The 16,251-nt window shown below is 39.5% G+C and overlaps 1 protein-coding gene across 13 annotated transcripts in view; it reads right to left on the reverse strand.

The window, feature by feature from the left end:
- NFX1 (nuclear transcription factor, X-box binding 1) overlaps positions 1 to 16,251 on the reverse strand; it is a 71,559-nt gene that overhangs the window by 12,916 nt on the left and 42,392 nt on the right. For 6 of the 13 annotated variants that reach the window (XR_014229566.1, XR_014229567.1, XM_082325013.1 and 3 more), the window contains exons 18-21: positions 14,179 to 14,280; positions 11,148 to 11,189; positions 10,693 to 10,791; positions 4,313 to 4,379 (exon numbers count right to left, since the gene is read on the reverse strand). Coding sequence is in view for 10 of the 13 variants with exons in the window: in XM_082325013.1 (XP_082181139.1) it covers positions 4,313 to 4,379; positions 10,693 to 10,791; positions 11,148 to 11,189; positions 14,179 to 14,280 (310 nt within the window). In the remaining 3 variants the exon portion in view is untranslated. Of the gene's footprint in view, positions 1 to 2,085; positions 2,324 to 4,312; positions 4,380 to 7,434; positions 7,956 to 10,485; positions 10,575 to 10,692; positions 10,792 to 11,147; positions 11,190 to 14,178; positions 14,281 to 14,948; positions 15,030 to 16,251 lie in introns of those variants that run through there. The other 7 variants (XM_082325016.1, XM_082325009.1, XR_014229568.1 and 4 more) reach the window with 6 other exon arrangements.

Here is a 16,251-nt window from a genome sequence, read left to right on the forward strand (position 1 = left end):
TGGCAACAGTTCCACACTTAGAAAAACATCAGAATTTCTGCCCATATGCAGACAGAGCTGGATGATATGAATTGTTTCCTGTCTCGTCTGCTTACATATATCAACAATGACAACTCTGCTATGTTAGATGGATACATACTGATTAGTCTAGGGGAACAGATGTTCATGAGGCAAGCAAAGTCATATGAAGTCCTATACAGCTGAACCATATTGATGCTAAATCTTTTAAGTATCAAAATCCTTTTTATTACTCATTTATTCAGTTAAGCTGAAATATCTCCAAAGGTATCTCCAAAGGCATGGTGCAAAAAAAAAAAAAAAAAAAGTCAAAGTGAAATGTGTAACCATAAGTAACATGAAAGACATAGTAACTATGAAAGACATAATACTGATATAGGCAGAGCTACCTGAATGCTTGATAGACTGGCATGCAAAATACTTTTAATACAAATATACAGTAAAGCTCTACATCTAGAAACAAAGAAAATAAGCCACATCTTTAGTCAGAAAGGATTTAGGAGTCATGATAAACAGACAACTGAACACAGACTCAAGCATAAGAACGACTTAGCAATCACGGCAAAAGAACAACTAAAACCAGTCTCCTTGCATAATGCCATGTCAAACATATTAATCCAATCTTTGGCTACATAAAAAGGGGGAGTTGACTTGGTCAAGTTGGACATAGGCCTGAATGACCAACACTGATAACACTTACCAGGTAGAGAGACATGCCCAAGACAACATAAATACCTGTGGGCTGCAAGATGAAACATGACTCTTATAAGGGAGAAAATAAAGCCTCTTAGACTTCCAGAAATAAAAAAAGTATGCAAGAAGAAGAATTGAGTAAAAGAGAACAGGTCAACTTTACAGTGCAAGGGACATGTTCTCTTTCACACCATACACACCACCATTTTGAAGGAAAAGAAAGTCAGAGCATGGCTTCCACACATGCTGTCACTCCTATCTTCAAGACGGGCAAGGAGGACACACAGAACTACAGGCCAGTCAGCCTCACCTCGATCCCTGGGAAGGCAATGGAGCAGCTCATCCTGGAACCCATTTCCAGGCACATGAAGGACAAGAAACTCCTCAGGAGTGGTCAGCATGGCTTCACCAAGGGGAAGTCATGTTTGACCGACTTGATAAACTTCTACAATGAACTGACATGCCTGGTAGATGAGGGGAGAGCAGTGGCTAGAGTCTGCCAGGCCTTCAGTAAGGTCTCTGACACTGTCTCCCATAAGAGCCTCACAGCCCCTCAAGCTGTTTCTGCAGGGGCTGGATGAACAGACAGCAAGGTGGATTGAAAACTGGCTGAATGGCCAGGCCCTGAGGGTGGTGATGAGCGGCGCAAAGTCTGGTTGGAGGCCAGTAACTAGCGGCGTACCCTGCGGGGAGAGGAGAGGGACCGCGTACTCGGTTACTCAGTCCAGTCCTGTTTAACATCTTCGTGATGTTCACTTCGTGTTCTTCATTAGTGATCTGCACGACGGGGCAGAGCATACCCTCAGCGAGTTTGCCAATGACACAAAGTTGGGAGGAGTGGCTGATAGGCCAGAGGGGCGTGCTGCCATCCAGCGTGAGCTTGACAGTCTGGAGAAATGGGCTGACAGGAACCTCGGGAAGTTCCAACAAGAAGTGCAAAGTCCCGCACCTGGTGAGGAACACCACCACACAGCAGTATATGCTGGGGCCCACCCAGCTGGAGAGCAGCTTGGCAGAAAAGGACCTGGGGGTCCTGGTGGACACCAAGTTGGACACGAGGCAGCGATGTACCCAGGCAGCGAAGAAGGCTACTGGTATCCTGGGCTGCATTAGGCAAAGTATTGCCAGCGGGCTGAGGGAGGTGCTCCTTCCCCTCTACCCAGCGCTGGTGAGGCCTCCCCTGGAGTATTGTGTATTGGGGAGCCCACAATGGACAAGAGAGACATGGACACACTGGAGAGAGTCCAGTGAAGGGCCACAAAGATGATTAAGGGACTGAAGCATCTCTCCATTGAGTAAAGGCTAAGAGGGCTGGGACTGTTCAGCCTGGAGAAGAGAAGGCTCAGGAGGGATATTATCAATGTCTATAAATACCTGAAAGGAGGGTGTAAAGAAGATGGAGACAGCCTCTTTTCCATGGTGTGCAGTGACAAGAGGCAATGGTCACAAACTGAAACACAGGAGGCTCCTCTGAACATCAGGAAACACTTCTTTTACTGTGAGGGTGGCTGACCACTGGCACAGGCTGCCCAGGGAGGTTGTGGCCTCTCCATCCTTGGAGATACTCAGCAGCCATCTGGACATGGTCCTGGGCAACTGGCTCTAGATGGCCCTGTTTGAGTAGGGGGGGTTGTACAAGATGACCTCCAGAGGACCCTTCCAACCTCAAACATTCCGTGATTCTGTGAAACAACTACAGCCTCCTCGTGTAGCAGGGCACAAGTCAATCTACTGTTACTAAATGGGCTGATGTGCACAAGCACAGGAGTTTGTAAGCAACGTGAATAATGCAAATCTAGAATGGGCATCTAAACAGAAAACTGATAATCAGGAATATAAACATTTCAAGAAGGAATCTGACAGCCTTGTGAAAGTTAATATGTAATTAAATAGAGAATTTTTAGGGACAGAACGTTGAGATTGTCATGGAACTCCTCGGGTAACTGTTGGGTTTGCCTACTGAAAACTTCATGAAAGAAGAATGATTTCTTATCTACATTTGCATTATAACATATGGATACCAAGCTTCAAGGCTTCTGTCACTTGCCTTTGGTGTTTAGAAAGAAATCTCTTCCCCTTTGAAATATACTTTGACTTCTGGGGACTTCTTGTACCTTATGGAATAGCAATTCCCAACAGCCTGCGGGGCAGGATGGTGCAGAACTGATCCTTGAGATACTGAATTGTCATGTGGGCCTAACTCGTTCATCCTGACCATGATAAAAGCTTAAGTAACCACTGGGTAATTCTCCCTTTAGGTCAGACAGGGAAAATATTGTCACATCTGCTTTGTTTTCGTTTTTTCATTCTCTCCTGCAATGTAGATGCTCTTTAACAGACACCATTTGTCTGCTTTGTAGGATCATTTTTTAACAAATAGATGGTTACTGCTGAGAACTAAAGTACTGGTGATGCTGTTGAGCTCTATGGTTCTCTTGGTCTGTCATATTTCATGTCACTAATTCATTGTATATTGCAAAATCAAGACCTGTGGTTGCCCTTCTTTTTAATATATATTACATATCTTGGTTTGATATTAGTATAGGCATATACATGGGTATACACAGTTATATATATAGAAATATATATGTGTGCACACACTCATGTACATACGTGTGTACAATAAAGGCAATATATAAAGGTATATGTAAAATAGAATAACCACAGGCAACACAACACTGGGCAAATTATTTTTAGGCGATAACAACTGTTCTATGCATCTGTTACCACGTGTCAGAGGTTGGAGGGACCTGAACATAATTAGACACAGATGGCCCCCTTTTAGACTTTCATTCCAATGTGGAAAACAATGGGCAAGAACATTAGACAGGTGGACAAGGACAAAGATTGTTTAAGAAGCATCATACATAAGGAATAAAGTAAAGTAATTGTCCTCAGGGGGCAGAGGGAAGGAAATTAATGCTTTCTACACAAGGTTAAATCTTTCTAGAGCTAAGGGCAACTGAGGATAGTATTGTTTACACTGTCCTTCGAACCACATACACGAGGTCACGAATGGTGCAGCAGCAAGCCAGGAGTATGCTAACCTGACAGGCCTGAAGGCAGAATTCTACTTTCACTGAAAAACCTATGGTTGTGTCTATGGTGTCAACATCTCTAGGTGTATACTGGAGTCTGCCAAACAACTGTGGCTGAATCAGAGTCTCCTTATAGAAGGAGGAGGACTACCTCACACCCTGGCAAATGCAGGAAAGTATCCACAAATTTCTGAGCAAGTTCCACTACAGGGATCAGAAGAATCTAGGCTTTCCTCCTCAAAGTCTGAACCTTTAAACACCATCTTTGACAATTAATACGTTATTAATGGAGATCCAAAAATTAGTACTAATCCATTGATGCATTAAACCCTAGCACTGGGGGAATCTTTAAACAAAGCTTGGCTGTCACCAAAGTGATCCTGAACTACTATGTCTCCTAAAAATTTTGTTCTGTTTATAATTAAAATGTGCACTCTATTGGAGCCCAAACATATCTATTGTCAACTCATAACTATTAGTATTAATAAAGTTTAGTAACATCAAATTTCCCCCAAACTAAACTGTTTCTTATAATAAGTCATACAGAATATCTGAATACTGACCTTATTCACAGCTTCCACAAGCATTCTCATTTCCTTCTCAATGTCACTGACAAATTTTAAATCCTTCCTGCAAGAACAGCATTCTAGGTAAACGAGGCAAGAGAGTGTACAAAGATACAATATCTTCATCTTTTGTAACATTATTTTCAACAAGAACAAAATTAAAGAACTCAAATGACTGAAGCAAAAGCAGTAGTGAGAGCACACTTTGATTTACATATTACACTATTTACATTTTAAAAATGTTAGTATGTCATCACTATTACAAAAATCATGAATTATTTTCCCTTCAACTCTTGGAACCCAGCATAAAATTCTATGATACAACTCTACTGTCTGACAATATAATTCTACATTTTCAAATGGATAATGTGGATTTTAAAGTTGTCATTTCAGTGTTTTTAAATTAAGGCAATTCACTTAATCATTAAGGCATTTCACTTCACTGTCATTAAGGCAATTCACTTAATTAGAATACATGATTAGACACAAAAATGGGGATTGGGTAAACAGAGTGGAGTTCTTTTCCAAGACAGTATCTTTCAGAAATACTTAGAACGTCTCTCAGCTTCAAGAAATTCCAAGATAGTCAAGACTGGAGTACTCAAATAGGAAGACAGAACAGAAAGCGGGGGGTGGGGTGGCAGCAGAAATTAACTAATTAAATGTTATTTCCCTGTAGGAAAAGGTGAGATGAACTGGAGTAGATGAACTGTAGAGAAACTAATTTCATGGCCAACACCTAACATCCATAGTTCCAATGACTCTCTAAAGAGCAGAAACAGGATCTTACTCCCTTTTGCTTGTAACATACTACACGATGCCAGAGTTGTGACTACCCATATGTGTGTTCAAAGACGAGGCAAGTGTTTTATGTGCACTTTGTACCTCCAGAATCTTCCATATAGAAGAACTTCATGGAAGGGCAACCCTCAGCCACCTGATGATCTGAGTGAGCCCCAACTTACAGACTGTACAGACAAGAACAACAAAAGGCAGGCCAATGCAGTTGGTGGGAGAGACAGAACAATTGCTTTTTCTTTTTCTAGAATCATCAAGGAGATTCTAAGGGAGCATAATTTGGGTTGAGGAATCTTCAAGGAAATGGTGGACTTCAGTATTCCTTAATCTGAAAGTTTCCTTTGAAAGAGGTATCCTCAACAAACATCTGGATTGCCCTAGAGAGTTCTGGATGCATCAGTGAACAGCTAAGGCAATCCAACAGGAAGATGCATCTTCTGTATCTAGACGTTCAGAGTGAAGAATAGTACTTCAGGCTGTTTACTCCTCTGTCACTAAGGCTGACAAAGCACAAATAAGATTTTCTTTACAGTATCAAACTTTGATATCACCAGATGGGACAGTGAAGAAAAAACAAAGTCTCTTTTCAACAGTGTGCAGACTTTCCTTTCCAAATTTGGGAGCAAACCTCATTGGACTGCTATGACATAAGAGGAGGGGAGTGTCAGGTCAACATGCAAGGAAGAATACTCTTTATTCCTAGCCGTACAGAAGCATGAACCCACACTTCACTGAAGAGCAAAAAGAAGCCTGCAGTGGCAAGCTTCACTGTTAGCAAAGGTCTTGAAAGGCCAAGGGTAACAGAAACTATCTATTAAGATGAGGAAGAAAATTAAACCTGTTGTAAATCATTTCACAAGAAGATGAAAAAAAAAATCCTGCAGGTTCAGTAGTCTTCTCTGTATGATCCTGATCAGATACCTGGGTAAGTAGGGACAGTAAGAACTGGCTACTGCTTATTTCTCACCTGTACTTGTCTCTGGTTCAGGTCTTGCAGTTTTAGGTTGCTTGTTTTGGTGTCTCATCAGCTTGCTCATATCCTGTTTGGGGAATTTCATTTGTGGTCGTCCTGAACTGGAATTCGCTTGTATATTTATAAATTAACCAATGTACCATTCATACAATTCATGTCCTATCAAAAACCAAATGGAGTGTCTCCATTTCCCAGAATATCGATGCGTATCTATTACCTGACTGAAGTATTTTCTCAAATATTTTTAATTCTTTTGGGTTACTCATCTGAGCTCTTACAATCACAGTCCCTGGAAGTATTGAAAAAACATGTGGATGTGGTACTCAGGGACATGGTTTAGAGGTGGACCAGGCAGTTGGGTTAACAGGTTGGACTCGATGATCTCAGAGGTGCTTTCCAACATTAACAACTCTATGATTCTAATAAGTTTTCCAAGTTTTGCCAAGTGTGCTGTTTTGTTGTTGTTTTATTTTAAAAGGAATATCATTATTGCTTACTAGCACAGAAACCGTGATTTGCACACGATTACTTTCAATTAAGCTATTTATGACTGGTTATGGCTAAACAACCAGCAAACCGCCCATTGTGAGCTCCTATGTTCTAACCTGCAGGAGACACTGCATGAAAAACAATGTACAGTAAGGAAATGAAGTGGTTCTTTGAATGAACACATCTGATCTGCAGAATTTCAGTATACCCACTGTCAATGTGGGATTTAAAAGTCTCTTTTTCTGTGCAGTGTCTGTAAATGGTGTACATTAGGCTTCTCCTTACCTCCTTGCATTGCATGTAAGCAGGAGCAGGCCTACTGCCATTTCAGTTCCTCTCAACCACACTACTTAATAAGAATGTTCCGCATTGCTTGTTTTTTCACTGTAGTTCTTGCTGTATATTTTTTGCTTTCCCCAGATTTTGCTGCCTTGGCCAAGAATCTCCTTATTCTTGCAACACTTGACAGTGCAAGATTTTGCCTCCAAGTGACTGACATACCAGGCTTGCAGTTTGCCAGTCGCGTGCTTGAGAAGCTGCCCTCACTGCACCTTCCTGCAGGCTTCATTTCTTGTTTAAGAAAGCTACAAAGTTCTCCTACCCCTAAACCTGTACATTGCTCCTGTTGCCAGATCACACACAGGAGTGCTTGGCTCTGCCTTCATTGTCTACAACAGCATGTGGAGGGTTAACTCTTGGGAAGACTGGCTAAGACAACACTTACAAAGGACCCATCTCCCTCTGTGTCTCTCTAGACTTAACCATTTGATCCAAGATTTCCCTGGTCCATATAGCTGCTGTGGGGTCTTGCACAGCCAGTGACAAAATAAGAAAATTCTCTTCTGTGTAGCTCCATGGGGCCAGATATTCCAGATGTCCTCCTCTCCTTCTCCAGTAGTCTTAATTCATCAAATAGCAGCCTTAGCACCATCCTTGTCAAAGTGGGCATTGATACTTGTGCCAGTCTACCTTCCAGCTTCATGTCAATGGGCCAACTTGAGCATTTGCTTGCTCTCTATGTCTATTTCTGGAGCCTCTTAGAAAGGTCATTGCTGAAGTGTCCACCCAGTGGATCTGTACCCCCTGATATGTGCTCAGTTGTGCTGGTACAGTCATCTCCATGCTAGAAGATGGATTCCTCTTGGCAGCAGGATATCTCCTCATGTACAGCTGCACAATGTAGAGACTTTTCTTCTGACTCCTTGTCAGATTCTGACAAACATCAGCAAGATCAGCATTGAGCAGCATTACCATGCTATTCCTGGTGCTCCCTTCTCCTGTCACTCTCCCACAAAGAAGAAGTATTATCTTGGCATGCTTCCACTTACTCATCTTCTTCCTGTTACCTGGAGTTGTACTGCATCTTGGAGCTTTATGGTTCTGTAATTAAAGACTACAGCTCAAAATCAGGAGTTTTCTCACAGCTTTATCAAGTTTTCTCATTAATAGACACGCATTTTTTTCAGCCCTTGACAATGTGTCATCTTCACAGATCAATGGATTGCCTAAACAAGATAATATTGCAGCATTCTACTCATGGTTTTGGCAGCTGCTTTCTTCTTGAGGCATTGACCCTGCATGCACAGGAAGGCAGCTGTGGTATTTCTCATCATTCTCAGATCCCATACATAGAAGTATAACTTACGCTCTGCAGAAAACCACAAGCCCTGAACTCTTGCATTACTGGGGTGACCTGCTCAAGCAAGAACAAATGCACCTGTCAAAACTTATACAGGATGCTGAGCTACCTGAAAAAAATACTGTAACAGATACACTTTGTAGATCCTGCCATTATGAGGGAAACCCAGATCTTTTGCAAACTGCTGCGATAAAAGATCATCAAGAGCAGTCAAGGAAGTAAGTTCATAAAGCCATAGCTTTACAAATTGCAGACTGCTGCTCATGTAAGGAGAGACATGTTAATAGAGGGAGAAACTCATTTATCTTGAAGACTAGATAAATGAAAACCAGTAATTGAATGTGCAAAGTCATTGACTTGAGGACAAACAAAAAAAACCTTTTGCTTTAAGCTGTAAATCAGTAACAATAGCCTGGGTGTATTAGTTTATTGTGAGTTACCCATATACAGTGGCTACAAAGGAAATGCAAGTAAAATCACAGCACAACAGATTTTCAGAGAGAAGTTGTCCTGGTTTCAGCTGGGATAGAGTTAATTTTCTTCTTGGTAGCCGGAATGGGGCTGTGTTTTGGGTTTAGGATGAGAACAATGTCGATGATACACTGATGTTTTGGTTCTTGCTAAGCAGTGCTAAGCTGTTGCTAAATAGGTGCTAAGCGGTGCTCACACTGGTCAAGGACTTTTCAGCTTCCCCTGCTCTGCCGGGTACGGGGGGGGGGGGCGGGGGGGGGCGGGCTGGGAGGGAGCACAGCCAGGGGGAGCGCTGACCCAGACTGGCCAAAGGGCTGTTCCATACCATATGACGTCATGCTCAGTATGCATCAGCTGGGGGAAGAAGAAGGACGGGGGGACATTGGGCATGAGGACGTTCGTCTTCCCCAGTAACAGTTACACGTGATGGAGCCCTGCTTTCCTGGGGATGGCTGAACACCTGCCTGCCCATGGGAAGCAGTGAATGAATTCCTTGATTTGCTTTGTTTGCGTGCATGGTTTTTGCTTTGCCTATTTAACTGTTCTAATTTATTTTACTTCAATTATTAAACTGTTCTTATCTCAACCCACGAGTTTTCTCCCTTTTACCCTTCTGATTCTCTCCCCCATCCCACCGGTGGGGAGTGAGCGAGCGGCTGCATGGTGCTTAGTTGCTGGCTGGGGTTAAACCCCGACAGAAGTGTAGAAGCATTAAGGCTATTTTTCAAGGTATCTCTTAGATTATCTGGAATACAAGTGCATGATTCTGGTCAGTTCTGTTCATGAAAGATGAACTCTGCTCTATGGGTAGAGAATGGCTGACAGGAAGGTGAGATTGGACTATACTCCAAAAAAAGAGAAGGGACTACACACAAGATATTCAACACAGTAAGGAAGTGAAAATGTGTGTTTTGTTTTCTGAAAGAGGTAGAGCAAAACACATTCTATACACACTTAAGAAAATAGTCCTTATAAAGTACCACTTTTAAGTGTAAATACTAATAAAGCAGTACCGCCACAATGAAAACATTCAGTTCTTATCTTGCAGTAGGCTAATCAGTTGGAAGTAAAGCAAGAGGCGATTTACTCTTAAATTGTATGGCTATTTATGTAAAATTTTCACTTGTCTCAACATATCAGCAAATTAAATAAAGGATTTTCAAGTAGAAAGCATCCTCACAAAAATATGAAATTTATGTATCATTAGGATAGTGAAGCAAGAGCAAAACAGATTCAGCTGCTGTAAAAACTTAGAGCTGGTAAAAACTAATGTCATGCCTACAAACACACACACACACACAAGTAAAAACGTCTTAGGTGACACTTATCATTTAAGCATCTTTTTAAAAATGTGTCTGATCCCTCTTTGTCATTCCAGATTGTGTGGTATTTATTAGTGTCATGCTTTTGATATTAACTTGACTTTCTACTGCCTCATTTTCAGATGTTTCAGTCTAGCAGCCCTCTTTGCAGTCAGCACTGGCATAGGCTTAGCTCTGCATCAATCAAGTGTTTTATTAATTCCATTTCTTTATTTTTAAAATAAAGGCAGTAAGGCAAAAAAATAAATGAGATTATTTCCCTCTGCCAATGTCAGAATATAAGAGCATATTTCATTACTTAGCTATCACTTTTGTCTTTGTTTTGAAAAGTTTACAAAGAGCAACAAGATGGGGGTTGGTTATATATAAAAGCAGCAGAGATGTGAGAAGTACAGGTACTGATTTGCAGTGAGAAGAATGGTGGAAAATTATGTTCCCATTATAAATCTGGTCCTGTTACAGAACAAAGCAACCCGTCAGGCACTTTTTACTTTTCAGGTTCACATTCTGGAGGTCTTGAGAAGTGCACATCACCTCCTTTGCCTCAATCATCACCTATTGCCAAGGCTGGAGAAAAAAGAGTAAAGATGGGCATTTTTACAAGAGTAAATAGAACTATTCTGCATTTCCCATCTTGCCCTCAACGCTGTTTACTTATGACACCTGGCATCATTAGAACACATACCTCGCATCTTCTTTTAAAAGGTCACTGTACTTTGGTCCAGAAGAACGGATGTTAAAAGGATCAGAATTATCATCTATTTCAAGAGCCTCAGCAAGACGTCTAAATTTGAGGGTAGGAGGGAAAAAACAATACATAACAAAAAACAACTAAACAAAACTAAACACACAAATCCCCCCAGCCTCCCAAATACGTTGTCATTGAAGACTAAAAATATGGGTTACTAATACAGATGAACAGCTTGCAAAAGATACAGTCTGTACATTTGAAACTACTCATTTAGGAATAGAATATTCTAGTAAGATCTCGGATCACTCAATATAGATCTCTGCAACACAGGAATCATCTCCACATTTATCAGTTCTCTAGGTCATGCAGGAAAGGATTTTTTTCCACATAACATTAACTTTCTGAACCTGGACTACTTCTGAAAAAAAGCAAGCAAGTTCATTGCTCACCTGTTCCTCTGAAGAGCTAAGCATTCTTCATCACACTGCAACCTGAATGATGAAAGAAAAATACAATTGGAATCACTGCTGCTACTCATACTTTTCAAACTGTAGCTTTGTTGGTGTCATATCATTATCACAGCCTAAACAAGTAAGAGGAGTATGTGAGAATTGTTTATTATATTAGATCAGATAATACAGCTAAAACCAAACAAAACCCAATCAAAGATCTTTGAGCACACAAGCCTTTCTCCAGGTCTTGAACAGAAGCAGCAATTACCAAAGCCATATAAAAGCTGACAAAGACAGCTTCTGAATTAGATTTTATTATATTGGTAAATTAGATCATTTGAGAAAAAAATGCAGTTGATATCAGCATTGAGGGGATGCTATGAAGGACAGAAAGTTAGCAAAGGAAGACGTGACAAGGTCACTTACTGCTATGCATCAGAAAAAATTATCAGCCAGAGAAAACAGGAAAGTTAACAATGCATATGGAGGATTATGATGCACCATAAAAATCAGTATTTCAACTGAGCCCGTAAATTCATAACTCTACTGACACTAGAAGTGAAGTTTTCTGTCTCATCTTTGAAAGCTATTTTATAATTTTAAGGGATTAAAATGTCAGAGAAGGATCAAGAGTTCTCCAGAATTTCACAGTGGCAGTTACAAACTTCTGCCCCTTAGACTGCATACATGAATTGATTCTGTTGATAATAGTTCCTCGATTTCAAACAAATAATTTCTACAAGGGAAACTGGTTCATTCAGTGACATGTATTATGTTTGGAGACACACAGCTATAAGATTCAGAACTTCTGGTGGTTTTCTCAAAGGAGGCAGAAGAAAGCTAACGTACTTGCACTCTAAGATCAACCTGGTACTGTTTAAAGTCACTTGCTTGAAGAATAATTTTCTCCTCCTCTAAAAGAGGAATGTAGCCAATTTAGAGAAGCTACTCTAGGACTGACCAAATTTGTCACAAAAAAAACCCAAACCATAATAAGGAAACCAAACTAAAGTACAAAATGTCTACAGACAGGACCAGAGAGAGAAACAAAGAAAGGAAATCTCTGCACAGTTTACATAAAATATTCTCCTGTTGTAAATCAATGAAGCAGATTTGTAAGATACTTTGAAAATACTGGAGTTTGACAATAAACTAAAAATTTAAGAATAAGTATTTTATATGCCATCATCTCTTTCCTTCCCTGCTCTGGTATTTGGTAGATGAAGAGTGGGGAAGGGAGAATACTTCCTCTGACTGTCCTTGAATAAAGGCTACCTGCCACAGTTCAGATATCATATTAGGAAAGATTTGCACAAAGAAAAGTTCTCTCTGGTAATTTCAACTATTCAAGGACAGGACAGTGTAAGTCTGTCCACAAAGATGTGCAGCAGTGACTACAACACAATTTATATTACACATTGCAAAGGCTAAGACACCAACAGAGACACTGGTGTCTTATTTGCTCTCCTGGCAAGTATACAGCTGTTATGACAGACTTGCAGCTTCAGTAGCTGAAAAAGTCGTCCCTCCCTCCTCCTTCTACCAGCCCAGACTCCCATCCTCCCCACCGAGTTCTAGCACTGCCAAATGGTTGCTTTCTTTAAACAGTGACTCTTTTTTTGGAGAAGCTGAAGTTGGCTTCATATTGTTGAGTATATTTGTATCTGGTTGGCACTGTGATAAAATAGGAAGAAAGTAGTTAAGGCTCAATCTGGGTAAAGCAGAGATTATTCTACAGTAATTCTAGAGACAAAAATTAATTGTTATATTGTACATTTCTGAGCATTCAATTAATTGAAACAAACAGGGTAGGCTAAAAAAAGACTCAGTTACTGTTTCCTATTTGTGCCTTTCTTATACCATGCTTCTAACACCACGCTCTTTAAAGTTGCATGCAGGAATCAGTATGGCTCTCCCTCTTTCACCTTGCTTTTTACCTCAACTTTCTTCTGAAGTATGACACTGGCCCAACTAGAACAAAGCTGGAGAGTGGGATGAGCAGGTGCTCTCGTGTCATTTCTGGTGTTAGTTCATCTTGCACATGCATTCAGAGTTAAAATTATTTCAGTGTAGAAAATTATCCAAAGGGATTTGGTAATAATGTGCTCCAATTTCATAGACATTAAACAAATAAACAGAACAGAATGATTAGGAAAAGTTCTTGAAGTATGCTGGTATTAGCTTTTGATACAGGAAGTCATTAAGCAACTGTATGGGAAATTTCACTATTTTGACTTTACACAATATAAAGGAATATTAGATTTTAACACACAGACTGACTCGGAAATAATCAAATTCACAATTAAGAGAGGAGAGATGGTAATAGAAAATAAACTAAAAACAGAAATTAGAGACTTCAAGGGCAAAGACTTCAGGAAGTCAAGTTTCTGACAGAAGGCTGTTGGAGAAACTTGACAATTCCTTGAAGAAATGACGCTAAAAGTAAAAATATAAGCTATTCCAATCCTGAGGAACAGAAAATCACCAAACTTAAGTCATAAGTGTTTTTGTGACTTAAAAGCAGATTTGCAGTGCCAGCCAGTATGAGAACACAGAAGCGCCAATCAAACTGAGACAAAAATGTAAGAAATCTAAAAAGGGTAATAGAAAAATATTATAAATAGTAAGACTAGGGGAAAATATGCCCTATTAATCATCCAGGAAGGAATGCTGGATGCTGAAACAGAAGCAAAAAGTTATACTGTCTAGAAATCTGAAAAGATCCAGAGGAACTCTAAGGAGTTTGCTGGTAGAAAGAAACTCTGAAACCACAATTATATTGTTCCATACATAATTATAACAACAAACCAGCCAATGATAGAGAACTCATTCTACATGAAAGCAAAACCATGAACTGCTAAGGAACTGCAAAATACTCTTTTAGCAGTACTGTTACAGCAGAGTCAAGCTATTTTAAGTCTTCCTATTTTAGCTGGGATTTTGCTCACAATATTATGTGTTTTCCACATCGCCTATGTTTCAGGTACACACAAGGGTTTAAAACATGTTTCCACATGTATCTTCTTACCTGGCCTGCTTCATTTCTTTTTTCGTAATAAGCCTACTGATTTCCACTGAATCCCCAAGCTGTAGATCTGTTAACTTAGTGGCTATAGATATAGCAGCTATTCTGAAAAAGAAGAGCATTAGGATTTCATTTGAGGCAACACAAACCTTTGAAAAGGTGTATAAAGCTGCAGATTTAAACCTCCAGGTGGAAGAAGTAAGACAGACTGACCGTTTCCTCGTCAGATTACAAAATGGGTCTCTAGTTCAACATCACCTAGTTTTAGGAGTCTAATCTAGCTATCTAAACTAAGACGTTACTTTCTCTCATCTCCCTCAAGTGACTTGGAGCAAGACTAACAAATGGACATGCTTCTTCAGGGCATTTTTCAGAGCATCAATTCTAAGCAAGTCTAAACTAGGCAATGGGAATACTCTTCCTTCTCACCTGCTTAATATTCAAACTACAGCTGACGATATAGCTTTAATTGCCTTTTCAACTATCACGTGATTCTTCCTTAACTGTGTGCAACTAAAACCTGTAAAGTGAATTTATAAATTACTTAGAAATTTGCTTAGAAAATATGGGTGATACAAGCCATAAGGAAAGAGCAAAATGCCTACTGAGACTGTTACGATTTTCTTTATATTCTTCATCATTCCCTTCAATAACAAGCCCTCCCCTTCTCATTTTCTTGCTAAAATTTCTATAACTAAAATATACAGCAAGTTTTTAGTGAAATATCCCACACCATTCTCAAACAAAATCCTGAAAATGGAACATTCTATCCTCTGAACCATCTTTTCTGTTAAATTCAGGTAAAAGGATATGTTTGTCTCTATGTTTTGCATCACATTCAGAGAACTAATCACCTGTCAGGAAGGAAGATAATATTATATTACAATAATATAACATATTATAATGTACATATATTATATATAATGTATATGTATATTATAGATAATAATATAATATAATAGGATGATATATTATATAATAATAATATAATATGTAATAATATTACATAAAACCAAAAAGCACTGAGAGGCACCATTAGCTTCATATTTATCAGGTGGTGACAAAGTCTAGGTAATGGGCCATCAGATGATATGACATCATCATTTGTATCATGTGTATAGATACAGCAGCACACTCCCTTTCCTGCTCCCTTGGGCATTGTTTCACCAACATTCACTGACAAAGCTGTTTCATCACTCCTGTAACGTTTTTGAAAAAACTTCGATACCCCATTAACTGGCTGACCTTTCCACAGCAGTACTACAAGAGTTACTTTCTTGTGTTTGGGTTTTTTTTGTCTGGTTTTTTTTTTTTCTGTTTTATTTTTTTCCTCCCCAAGTGTGTAGACAGTGGAGAAAAAAGCCAAACCTAATGCATAAAAAATCAGAATATTTTAATCTTTCAGCAACCCGAAGAGTTGGAATTATCATAGAAACTTAGCTAGCATTAAATGCTGCTTTTGTTAATATCACACAGGCCAAGAGTAATTTGTAAACATCTATGAATACATTTGAACAAAGAGATACAAACACTTGCTTTAAACTCAATGTTTCTTTCCCCCCTTCTTGACTTGGGCTCTGACTAGATAAATAAATATACATGTGTTCAGCTTATGCATGCAAGGACTCCCACTGCCTTCAAAGAACCATTTTCTTTGCATGAATACTTTTGCAGTGCCTGAGCTACAGGAACAGTGGAGAAATAACAGCCTTCAAAAATTTGGACTTCTAATTACATTACTTTCCCAGCTTATCTTTAATGACAAGCATGTGTCAATTTAAACTGGTATTTCAAAGTTGAGTCAGTCTTCTGATTTGTATTCAAAGTGAGATAGATCTTAACAAAAAAACCCCCTTTTTTTCTAAAAAAGAAAAAGTGATCACCACTAAGTCTATCTTGCATTCAACTTAGTATTGACTACAACTGTTCTCAACTGTTTCTGATTAGCACATTTTTCTCCTCATTTTCATTAGGTAGTATTAAGCACCGACTGCATAGATGCTAAGCCATCTTCTGTCAGAATTTGAATCTGGGCAATGTTCAGTAGGAATAAAGCAGCATATCCTAAACTGGGGC

Source organism: Platalea leucorodia, assembly GCF_965183815.1.
Source record: "Platalea leucorodia genome assembly, chromosome: 1".
Lineage (NCBI taxonomy): Eukaryota > Metazoa > Chordata > Aves > Pelecaniformes > Threskiornithidae > Platalea > Platalea leucorodia.